The 12570-nt window shown below is 40.7% G+C and overlaps 1 protein-coding gene across 2 annotated transcripts; it reads right to left on the bottom strand.

Annotated features, from left to right (window-relative positions):
- Positions 1-741: 741 nt before the first annotated feature.
- Positions 742-11410, bottom strand: TDRD6 (tudor domain containing 6). Of its 2 annotated transcripts, XM_074310732.1 has the most exons (6): positions 11313-11410; positions 4830-11139; positions 3564-3688; positions 2921-3010; positions 1816-1879; positions 742-1328 (listed from the first exon to the last, which is right to left on the bottom strand). In XM_074310732.1, the coding sequence occupies exons 2-6, from the start codon at positions 10870-10872 to the stop codon at positions 1264-1266; spliced, it is 6387 nt and encodes a 2128-aa protein (XP_074166833.1). In that variant the 5' UTR covers positions 10873-11139; positions 11313-11410; the 3' UTR covers positions 742-1263. The 2 variants fall into 2 exon arrangements, with proteins under 2 accessions (XP_074166833.1, XP_074166834.1); XM_074310733.1 differs by lacking the exon at positions 1816-1879 and having other exon boundaries at positions 1195-1328.
- Positions 11411-12570: the final 1160 nt, after the last annotated feature.

Consider the following 12570-nt stretch of genomic DNA (forward strand, 5'->3'; position numbering starts at 1 on the left):
CTGCATCTATATTACTATTTTATCTTGAGTAAAGTATATGTATGATTAAAATGAATTTGGTGGGTAATCAGAGAGAAGCATTGGCATTAAAGGAGACCAAAGATTTCTTGTAGATTGGATTTTAGATCAAGGCTTAAAGGAAACCAGGACATGGAGATGAACAAGAACATTCCTGGTACAGAGGAGAGGCAAGAAGCAAAAGTAGGTGGAAAAGCATAAGGTTAAAAAGACTGGATAGGTAGTGTACTTCTTTCTCTTCCATATATTCATGCCTGAGATCTAATGATTTTGCAGTACCCTCCAGCCTCTCTAAACTTCACTAAATTAGCTCTTGATCTATCATTGAATCCTTATACAAAATTTTCCAACTTAGTATGGCACCCAACTTGGCTAAATCTCAAGAAAGCATTAGAGAACTAGAAGTTTGCATGTCTTCAAAAACCCAAGTGTCCTTTAAACTATAAAACTTAGAGCTTCTCAGACTAGCATGCCTAGAAGGCAAAATTAGTAGCATTTAAGCTAGATGTAAAGAAAAACTTTATAACAATCTGAATCACCCAAAGATGAAATAGGATGCCTCCCAAATGAGCACTGTAGTAGAAATTGTCACACTATGTTTTTGGTGTAGAAAGACAGGATTGTTTTGGAACAAGTGAAATATCAAATGACCAAACCCACTTATTTCTCTAAATATATCCTCAATTAAGGATTTTTTTTTTAAAAGCAACCTACACAACTACCATCTTTAAAGGGTAAATTTTATTCAGTTTTGTCATGTTACACATACTCAAATTCAAACAAATGGTCAATTATTTATTCACCAGAAAGGAAAGACAAAACGTTCAAACAAAGTAGAGCTATTACTAACAAATGAGATCCTTCTGAAGTAGTGAGCATCACATAATATACACAGGTCATGTATAGCATTTCTGTCAAAGATTTTTTCCCCTAATTTAAATACTATATTTACATATATTCACTTTCTGAATTTTGACTAATATGGAAGACATAAATATTCCATGTCAAAGGTAAGACTATTATTCAGATTTAAAGAGAGATGTTGCAAATTCTTTATTTACATAGATAGCACCACAAAATACCATAGATATATTCAACCTGAGATTTGTTAAGTTTTTTTTTAAATCATTTTCCAAAATGACAAGTTCTTCTTGAGAATATGAACCCACAATTTTTCTGCCGATCTGAATCTTGTAAACAAGATGTCACACATTCAGGAACTATTTCATGATTTCTGGGCAACATCTAAGGCTCCACATTTAAATCACCTCCAGATCGCTTTTCTAAAACCAGAGGGGTAAAGCCTAAAGCTGAGAAAGCAGAAACAAAGAAAATATTATTTGTACAGAAGCTGTTTCATTCCTAGATCAAAACTAGGGACAAATTATTTTAATTGCAGGAATTAAAAACAACTAGTGAATGTTCCATTTGCTTTTAATCTTTGTGGAATTTTGAGGATATAAGATAGATAAAAATCATTAAGATTTATATGAATCTGTCATAACTCTCTTTTGAGAATAAGTCAGTACACACAAAAATTTCCCAAGGTCAACTACTCAAATTACCTATCTATCATTCTCAATCAACTTAATGTCCTTTCTCATTCATGACTAACAATCACCAAGAGCAGGTAGCCTAAACATACCTGGTTATTACTATTAGGGCATTTTGACTAATATAGTTACTCTGTAGTATTAAAACCAAGAAAACTAACCATTTTAAGTTTTCCTTGAAGGCAAGAGTTTATGAGCTGTGTTTAAGATTACCACTCAAAATCTGTGTCTCAAAGTTAGTTACCTTTAATAGCAGTGTCATCTGTTGAGTTTAAGTAAAAATCTTTTTCCAATGCTTGATATACACCCTACCAAAAGAAAGTCCAGGGTTACTACCCACACTGATACAAAGTGACTAAAATAAGATGAGGGGTGGAGGTAGGGTAAAGGAAAGAAACAAGAAAAGAAAAAGGATACAAAACACCTGACAAGATTAAAATGAGTTTAAAGAATAGTTTTCAACTCCTCCATTTTTTTAAATTAAACTCACATATCCAATTTAGCAGAATTGAACTGCCTTTTTTAGGGTCTAGTTTAAAAGAATTATGATGAGATTAGGCAGAGAGAACTACATGTAAAGGTATAACAGATTTCAAGAGGGCAGAGAAATATAAGTACTGTCTCTCCCTACAAAGGTGAACTTTAAATTAATGAGTCAATGGAGGTTTGAGTATACACATCAGATAAAACTTCTTAAAACACACTTTTAGCCCAAATGTGAAATACTACCAAAACTCTCCCATGAGATGACATGCCAAAAAATAGTCAATACAGTGTTCTTTGCTTAATACTGAAGATTTTTTTAAAACTAAAACCTGGAAAATTTTCATGTGATGAAGTGTCAAGACAACCCATTTTGAATGGGTTAATATACCTCTTAAACTGTATTATACAGACAGAAATTGAGAAACCCATCTATTTGCGGATAGAATTTTTTTTTCTTCAGAGTGGGATTGGCGGGATTAGTCACCCTAAACTATATCCCCCCCAGGTGTTGTATCTCACCAATTTTTCTCTTGGTTAGTTATATGTTTCCTTCAAGCTTTGTTCCCAAATGTATTGAGTATTCATTTGGTTTGAGGTGTTAAGACAACACACTTGTTTAGTAAAACCAAAGGTTACTACTTTAGACATTCAAAACATTAGTTTTCTAACGTCAATTTTGCTTTCAATATTTACTTTATAATGATCTATGTAGTGTAACAGTTTTAGATTATACTCAATTTAAAAACCCAAGCCTGAGGACTAAAATATAACGCTTAAGAAATAGAGGTAACATGAAATACTTTAATGTATTGTTAGAGCACTTCCAGATAACCTTACAACAATAGAATCTTATAATTCCATACCTCAGATGGACTGTTATTCAATTTAGGTATTCCATTCCAGACATTTTCTGGGTTCACTATTTCTTCCATACCATTTGAAAGGTTCAGAACCTTAGAAAAATAACAATGATTTTTTTTAAGAGAAAAGACTATCACTGATATGAAAATTTCAATTATAGTAAAACAAGACTCATGATGAGATTCAAACTTTAAAGTATTTAGTATTGGCTAATTTACAAGGAGAAATTGATTTATTTAAGCCTCTAATTTGTTATTAATGTAAAATATGCTATTTTGGTGAGGTTAACAGGCCATATTCCAAGTAAAAGAAATGAAATGCTAAACGAAGTATTTTTGGTTGTATTTTTTACCACTGTATGAATATAGCAAACAATGTAAAGACCCTGAAATTTATTTTTCCCCTTTAGTATCAGGAAAGCAAGAATACAATAAAAACTTTATTGTTAGAGAAACTTCTTAAAGCCATTTTAGGGTAGCTGTGCTAGCACAGTCAGCCTGAGAAATAGGTGCTGATCTTATTTCATGTACTATATAACAGACATTTTCTACTGAAAGAACTCCTCTATAAAAATTTTTAATACTATTTAATTTTTTCTTAACATCATGATAATTACTTAAGCTGAAATACTCAAATACAATTTACCTTGGTACCTTCATCAGCTATTTCCAAAATCTGACACTCAGACCATGTATTCCTTAGGCTTGACCAGACAACACATTTTGAACCAATGGTGAATCCTTCTAGAGTATAGGTATTCTCAATTTGAGCTATAAAATTTAAAAAAGAGTTAATCTTTCTTGTCCATGTTTTCCTTCCTGAATTATTTACATCCCATCTTTCCAAAGCATTTTTCCAAAACATCCTTCACTCTATCCTGGTGTTTATTATTTACTAATTTAAGATAAGTTTTGTTTTGGTTTTTAGTTAGAATCAGTGAAATTTTTCCTTCCCCTCCCACTTCTATTTTTACTTTCCCATCAGTCATTGATACCTTTTCCTCACCTTTTGGTCACAATGAGAGAATTGTCACCAAAGAGCCAATCAGAGGATAGGAGTATACTCAAGAGTGTGATCTCAGACACATCTTGGCACTTTAAAAATCCAAATGAAAATGATAGTTAGATGCTTGCCGTTTTCTATAAACATGCCACCAGCCTAACCAGAGCATAAAATGGCAGATTATCTTACAGGAAAGGATAAAGAGTTTTTAATTTTATAGTGTTTATATTTCTGTCTTTAAAATTTTTATAATTTTTAATTATCTACTTTTATTCAGGAGAAGTTCTCTAAAATAAATATGGACTTTCTAAATTCATAAGAAATTTTAAAACACCATAGTTTTGCCTAAACAATTTGAAAGTCAATAAAGTGACACTGAATGAGAAAATATATTAAAGATTATCGTTAGATATAAAATGAGACTATTATCGACATGTCAAATATTTAGGACACCATAACACTTGAGAAATTTTAAAATCACTGATTCAAAAAATTGAGTCTGCCCATTAATGTATAAAGGAAATACTTTAAGCACTTTTAAAATGTCTTTATAACTAAACATATAGCAAATATACATTCTGATATGATAATGGATCAAGCCATTGGACAGGGTTAATAACCCATCTTTAGAAATTAAGATAAAATTAATTCTATTTTATTAGGAATAAGTTATCTTATATAAGATAGTTCAAACAAATCCTTCCCATTCTACTGCTCCCACTCTTATGAATCTTGTCATTTTTTTGTATGTGTCTTTTACACACATTTAAGAGGGAAAAAATAATAAACCCTTTGAGATTCAGGACTTTCTACTTTAAGAAATTCAATCCATGAAAGGATAAATCATATATACATATATATCACTAATTTCAATAAAAAGTAGTAAGGAAAGAAAAAAATATATCATACCTGAAGCATGGTCTGTTAAAGCATTCCCATGGTTTTCTTCTGTCTTTATTTCTTCTTCAGGGAGCAAATGAGTCAAAGACTCAACAGCAAGTCTGTTTTTGTACTCAGTAAACACTTCTTTGTACAAGTTATGTGCAGTCTCTGCTTTGGAATGCATTTTGCATCTGCCAAAGGGTTTTAGATGATTTGGTTCTCCAGGGTCCTCTGGACACAGAGTTTCCTGAGACTTCTGACTTGTCTTTGAAAAGGGATGAGTCTCTTTATCTAGAGACAGAGGTACTACTGGAGGTTCTAGTTCTAGCTGTTCCGATTTAGAATCATTTGAGAGTTGCGCTGTAAATTGTTCCAGGGTCATTTTTGAGTCACATCCTTGGGAAATCTGGGCCATGGGAGGTTCCAGGTCCATCTCTTTGGCCTCCTCACCAGTTATGGAAAGCTGTAATTCAATGGACTCCAATTCCAAGAATTCTTTTGATTCTTCCAGCGAGAAGGGTACTTCAAGGGAATTCAATTCTAATATTTCCTTTGTCTCAATCCGTGGCAGCAGAGTTTCCAATCCCGTAATCAGGTTTTTGTTATTATCAAACTTGAGAGTTTCAGCCAAAGAGCACTTTTCCCTAATGTCTACAGTGTTGCCTTTGCTAGGTTGCCCCACTGCAGGTACAAAAGCAGTGCCGGCTTCACTTTCAAATACAGGACTTGGCTTGGTTTCAACATGGTTTAATCCACTGCTTACACGGAAAATATCTCCTGGTGGTTCCACATACAGCAAGCCATCTTGTGCAACTTTGTTAGGTTTACTTCCAACATCAATACTGAGCGGCATGGGAGTGTCTGCTTCCCTCAGTTTATTTTCACATAAAGTCTTTGGGAATTCCTTATCAGCTGTAGAGAACTGACTGGAAAATTTCCGCATTTTCTCATTAAGGTTTTCACCTTCATATTTTAATTGAACCACTGCCAGTGGGATATCACAGACATCCTTTTTGATCTCTAAAATAGTAAGCTCTAAAACTCCTTCTGTAGCTATTTCATAAAAATAGTCATTTTCTTCAAAAGAACATACACCTTCTAAAACATTATACCCTGATAGACAACAGGGGAAGCACTGCATATTAACATTCAGGAGGTTGCCAGGGATATTCCAAAGGGTATTTCTGCCAAAATTTACAGCATTCCCGAAGTCCACAAGCCTGACTGATATGAGGTCTCCATCTAGCACATCAGTAACAAGTCCCCTATAAAAACGTCCATCTTCACTGTATTTAACAATACAGGCCACACCTGACTGAATAACTGAAATGCAGTCTGCAGAGACTGCTGCATGTTCTCCTGCAGCCTGTACCTGGGGATCCAAGCTGTCAAGGACTTTTGTGTCAGCAAACTGACACCAAAAATATTCTGGTCCATCAATCACAGTAGCATAGACTTTTATCTTATTTACTTCTGGAAGGTACCAGTTGAGCAATTTAACATTTGTTTTGCCAGGATCTCCTGATTCCTCAGGGGGAAGAGGGAGGGGAAGAGGAAGAGGAGGGAGTCGAAGAAGGGGAGGAGGAGGAGGAGGGGGAGGGGGAGGGGGAGGAGGAGGAGGTGGAGGGGGAGGAGGAGGGGGGTCTGATAGAGTCTCTGGATTGGTAGCTGTATTTAACTGGGTAGAAGTTGATTTTGAACTAGATATAAATTTGCTTATCATATCTTCTGATATTACACCCTGTTCATCTGTAAGCAAAACATCCCACTTATCTTCAGATTTCATGACAAATTCACAATTTATCTGAGCCTCACCTGTTCTCTCTGAAAAGTAAAGCTCTTGACATTGGTTTTTGGTCGGCAGGATATGAAGCCCACCCAGGGTGCAGTGAATGCTCATCCCTGGAACTAAGGCATTAACTTTCTGAAGCCTGCTTAGTTTGCTAACATTGACCACTGAAGTGTTCCCATAGTCTATGAATTGTACAGTGACAAGGTCACCAGACTGCTCCTTGACTACAGCCCGATACCTTAAGTCATCCTCTGGAAAAACTGCACATATCAAGTCTCCTTTTTTCAGAGGTTGTCCAGCAAAACATTCACCTCTTATTTTATCATCATTTAACTTCTCTGAAATACTTGCAAGTTCATCCTCATCATCAGCTAGTTGAATATAAAAGTCTGTTAGATCATTAATATGGGAAACATATACCTTAGTTTTAAAACCAGGTACAATACTTTTTTGAGGCAGATCACAAAATTTAAGCAGTAAGTCCTTATTCCTCTCTGAGACATGTGCAGAAGGCTGAACAGGATTCTCTCCTATTTTATCAGGTAGGTGGGATACTTGATTATGTTGATTTCCCACAGATTCCTGATAATGAGTTAACAAGCCTACCTTGGTTGAACTTTGTAAGTTTTTTAATTCCTTACATGCTAAACTGATTTTAGGTTTGCATGATTCTCCCTGGATCTCGGATGTGCATAATTTGTTTGCTGTTTTGCTGCAATGTCCAGCAAGTAATTTCCTGTTTTCATTTTTAACTTCTTTAAGAGTTTCAGTTGAAGAGAGCAACTCTTCATTTTCTAATTTCTTTGGCCCTTTATAACCTAGTAAACCCAACTTCTCATTTATTTTAGCATTAATCTGAACACTACCATCATACAATTCAATAATCAACCTTCCATCTGGATCTTTTGCTACAACTAAAGCCTTGAGCGATTTGTCTAGTACAGCCTCTTCAAACCAACCTGCAATTTCTTTAGGAGTATTATCATAGACATCAGATAAAGAACATTTCACAGCTTGCATGGGCAAAAGTAATAGATCATAGGCATCACCTGGGATGGGAAGCAAGTCTTCATTCGTAACCACATGAACATTCCCAAAGTCAACAAAAAAAACTTTGTTTGGTTCTTTGCCTGTAACTATTCCTCTATACCAATTCTGGTCACTATATTTTGCAAGGCACAAGATCCCAGGACTTGAGGAAGAAGTTTTTGAATGCTGTAAGACTTTGCTTAATCGACAAATATCACTTGACAACTGCTCTAGCACACCTGAACTCCTTGCAAGCTGGCAATAAAAGGTCCAAGGTCCATCAACATGTGTTACAAAAACAGCTTCTTCACTTCCAATTTTGATGTCATGTGTGGAATAATAGTAGGAATGGAGTTGCATGGAGGATGCTAGAGGTTTCTGAAGTCTAACTTGTCTTGCAAACCCAATTTCTGTTAGGTAGCGGCAAGCACTTTGAAAAGGAGTTAGTAAGTCTACCACATTAAAGAGTTCTTTATTATTTATTGCTGCAAGGGCAAAAATTGTGCATTTCAACTCCAGATTATCTTCCCAGGCATTATCTACAAATTCTTTAAAAGCTCGGATTGCTCTTTCATCCCAAACAAAGGGATTCTGACCAGATGGTTGAATTAAATTGTAAAGGCTGCATCTAAAAGCTTGTGCCTTTAACTTTATAAATTCATCATTGATTGAACAGATATTCTTCATAGGGACTACCTCTTTATTTCCATAGTCAACAAATATTACTTTGGCATTGTCAGCAGAAGGAGTTCCATTAATAATCAAAGCTCTGGACCATTTCCCATTAATAGTACGCTTCGCCAAGCAAGCTGGACTGATTCCCTGGTATGGAGTTGCAGAATTCTTGCAAAAATCCTGAATTTTACACATTAGGGTTCTGAGACCTTGGAGGTTTCTGGTCAGCTGACACCAGAAATATCCAGGGCTTTCAACATATGACACTTTGACTTCTACTGTGCTCCCAACTTCTAACTGACCTTTACAGGGAGAGGCCGGCTTAATTTCCAAATAATTTTGTACTAGCGGAGAATAGATGGGCATGTTTCTAGTTTTCTCTGTTGCATGCACAACCGATTCGTTGAAAGAGCTTTTTGTAACAATTGTTCTGTCAGTCACAACCTCTGAAACTGGAGGCTTGTCATCTTTCTTTCCCCACTGTCCTATTCCAACTTTCTTGGTGGAAGACACTCTGTTACAGTCAGCACTTAGTTGATGTGGAATTTGCCCTGGGGAATGAGCCGGTGGTCTGATGTCAGTCATCTCAAATTCTTGATATTTGGCATATCCAGCCTGGGCAATCAATTTGCTTACATTTTCTTCCCCCATCCTGGATTCATCAAGAATTTCAATGACATACTGGCTATCCTGCTTATCAAGAACATGAATGACCAGCTCCTTGTGCAGCACTGTTTTTTTGAAATAGGAAATTGCTTCTCGGCTCCAACTTTCCCCTAGGGGCCAGATATCAGCTAGACAGCATTTCAGTGCCACTGCTGGGAGCTGCCTGAACTGGGGAAGCAGCATTTTTACATCATAGAAACCCACTGTCTCTGTATTGCCACGATCTACCAAGTGCACCTCCACACTTTTGTCCCCCACCAATCTAGTGACTACAGCCCTATAATACCCATGCTCTTTCCACTTGGCACAGCAGAGGTGGTCAGGCACAGGCTGCAGGGCTAACCCATCCACCTTTCTCGATGAGTAGAAGTTACACATACTCCTCACTAACTTGCCAAAGGGGCCAATGTGTTTTCTCAATCTGATCCAAAACTCCGAGGGATCTTTAACAAATTCCACCTGGGCATCATAGAAAGAATTAGCCTTCAGGCGCACAGTTTTCAGGGATGGGGAGGACAGGTCATCTTCCATCCCCTCCTCAGTCTCAGATTCGTCCTTCCCTTCCTCTTCTTCCAGGCCCGGGCTCTGGAGAAGTCTGTCTGCCAGACAGCAGGCCTGGACCCCAAAAGCACAGTTGAGATTAATCCCGTCCTCTCCATATAAGGTAACATAATACACATGTTCAAAGGAACTATAAAATTCAATTTTGGCATTCACTGCCTGACCTAGGATCAGGGCCTTGAGGTCTCCTACTTGGGAACGAGACCAGCCTCGTCCACCATCCCAGAGTCCGTACAAGGCACAGGGATAGGTAACTACTGGCATTCGAAAATATTCAGGAAGCAAATATCTCAGACTACCACAGCTCACTAGCTCTTTCCTCCCATAGTCTACATGTAGCACTTGGGCACAGCGCTGAGGTCGAAAATTCTCCAGCAGCTGCGCACGGTACCATTGTCCGTCCAGGCCACAAGCAGCGCAAGGGGAGCCGGGCTTGTCAGGGTTCTCCTCCCTCTCCTCCCAGCTGCTGCTTCTCCCACTTTCATCCCCGGTACCTGTGGCCCGATAGGCATGGGCCATGCTGTCGGAGAGCCGGCGGATCTCTTGGGAAAGGCTGCGGAGCTGGCAGTGGATGCGGTGAGGGTGGCACACCTGGGTCACCACCACGGGCTCCGTGACGCCCAGCTGCAGCTGGGGATAGAAGTAATCCAAGAGCTGCGGCGGTTCCTGCTTGGGCAGGGCCCGAGGGAGAAGCACCGAGGCCCCTGCCGCGTTGATGTAGCGCTTCAGCAGGGATCGAAAGAGGCTGTCAGGCACCTGTCGGGCTAGACCGAGGTCCTGCATTTGCTGAAACACGGTGGGCACCTCCAGCAACACCAGGCGCTGGGGAAGCAGCACATCCTGCACTCGGCCCTGTATCTCCTTGCCCTGGAGATGGCCCAGGAAATCCACCGCGCCACGGGACCACTGCTGGGGCTCCCCGCCTCCACCTCCTCCCAGCGGCACCAGGCCGGTCAGCACGCAGCCCAGCACCTCTGAGGGCAGATGGAAGAACTCGTTGCGGCCGGGGGCCAGGGCTGCCGAGTTGGCCGTGACCGTGCGACCTTCGTCCAGGAGAAAGACCCTGCACTCTTGGGCTTGACGGCTGACCACGCGGCAGCGATGCCAGCGGGGCCCCAGCTGCACGAGGCACAGCTCACCGGGACTGGCAGCCGACATCGCCCGGGTCCGGGCCGCCACCGCCGCCGCGGCCATCTGAATGTCGTGACCCAGCCGCACGTATTCCTCCCGCCGGTCGCCCACCAGCCCCCACAGCTGCACGGGGATCACCTCCGGGTGCACGTCCACGAAGGAGACACGCAGCGTAATGGGGGCGCCGGGGCTGGGCAGGCCGGGTGTGGAGCACATGGTAAAGGCGGGAAGCAAAATGAGGCGAGGCGAAGGAGGAGAAGCCCGAGAAGGAAGGTGAAGGAGCCGAGGACGGAGAGGGAGGGCCGGAGGCGAGGGCGGTCGGCAAGCGGAGTCTCGGAACTGGGAACCCGGTTTCTCCCCCTGTAGGCTTCCCCCAATACCCGCAGTCCCTGGACACTGGGTAGAACACGCGCTGAGTTGGGTCCTCAGACGACCAAGTCCCCGGGAAGAACGCGCCGCGAACCTCCACGGCCAGTGGGCGACCTAAAACCAAAAGCAGAGAAAGTAAAACTTGTTTAAAAACCGACGGGGAACCGCTTCCCTCGCGCCTCTCCTCACCTACCCCCGCGCCTGCCCCAGGTAGCCTTCTCGCGAGTCGCTCTCCCGCGCCCCGAACCCCCGCGCCCGCCCCCACCCCAGCCCCCGCAGTTGCACACCTGCTGTGAACTGAACTGCTAGAACGCAGACTAACCGCTCTGGCCCCTGCAGCCTTTTATATAGTGCGGGAGTCCGGGCGTGAATGAGTACCTGGCTTCCGGCAGGCGCGTGTGCGGGGACGTGATTGGCCCGTGCGCCCTGCGGAGGGGGGAGGGGAGGGTTGAAGACTGGCGAGTAGGGGGAAGGGGAGTGGAGAACTAAGTTCTGTGGAAGGCGGGCTTGGGCTTGGGGGTGAGGGTATATAGGCCTCGCAACTAGGGGGCGCTGACAAGCTAATGGGGAGTAGGATGGGTTCGTGCGATTTAGGATTAACCCACCAAAATATGCACCACCAGCCCAGAGAATTTTAGGACTGAAGATCAGAATGCTTGGGTTCTGGTTAGGCTCCTGCCACTTACAAGTCTGGTAACCTAGGGCAACCTTTCACCTTTCTCGAGCATCAGTTTTATTATTGGAGATAAATGGGGATGATCAGTGCATGTGAGTTCAGAAAGGTTAGAACAGAAGCCGTGGCAGGGCTTAACAATATTTAAACAACAAGGTCTTTTGTTAATGTGTCAGGCACTAACATATGTGCTAGATCCTAGAGATACAAAGAATTAAAAAAAAAAAAAAAAAATCTTAAATAGTCCCTGTCCTCAAGGAGCTTATATTCAACTTGAACAAATGCCATTTAGGAAAGGCTTTTGGGAATAGGCCTCCACAGATATTTCAAGAACTTCTCCAGAAATGGAGGAAATTTCAAGTCCAGGAAAAAAAAAAAATGTCATAAGGACCATGGAAATGCTTTACAAGCCATCTAGTCCAAATGTTTCATTTTTTAATTGCAGAAACTCATGTAATCAAAGGAGGAAACTCATTTGACCCACGAGGTTAAACAAGGTTACTGAGGTAGCACTTAGGAAAACCTAGATATGAAGGAGAGAACCTGGACCTTCAAAATTTAATGATTTTTACAATTCTCTCATCTTGTAGATGAGAAAACTGTACAGCTAGGTGGCACCATAGTGCACAGAGCACCAAGCCTGACATCAGGAAGACTCATTTTCCTAAATTTAAATTCCCAATCTTAAATATTTCCCAGTTGTGTGACCCTAGGCAAGTCACTTAACCCTGTTTGCCTCAGTTTCCTTTTCTATAAAATGAGCTGGATAAGGAAATGGCAAACTACACCAGTATCTTTGCTAAGAAAATCTCAAGTGGGGCAGAGAAGAATCAGATACAAGTGAACAACAATATAACACTTTTACTCCATCC

This window comes from Sminthopsis crassicaudata, chromosome 4 (assembly GCF_048593235.1).
Source record: "Sminthopsis crassicaudata isolate SCR6 chromosome 4, ASM4859323v1, whole genome shotgun sequence".
Lineage (NCBI taxonomy): Eukaryota > Metazoa > Chordata > Mammalia > Dasyuromorphia > Dasyuridae > Sminthopsis > Sminthopsis crassicaudata.

Bases quoted from the DNA above. Each gene is read 5' to 3' on its own strand.
- TDRD6 (XM_074310732.1), bottom strand. From the start codon at position 10,872: ATGTGCTCCACACCCGGCCTGCCCAGCCCCGGCGCCCCCATTACGCTG. The intron at 3,689-4,829 runs GTATGATATATT...TAAATTTTATAG, and splicing joins TTTAACAGACCATGCTTCAG to CTCAAATTGAGAATACCTAT. The intron at 3,011-3,563 runs GTAAATTGTATT...TATTTTTCTAAG, and splicing joins TAGCTGATGAAGGTACCAAG to GTTCTGAACCTTTCAAATGG.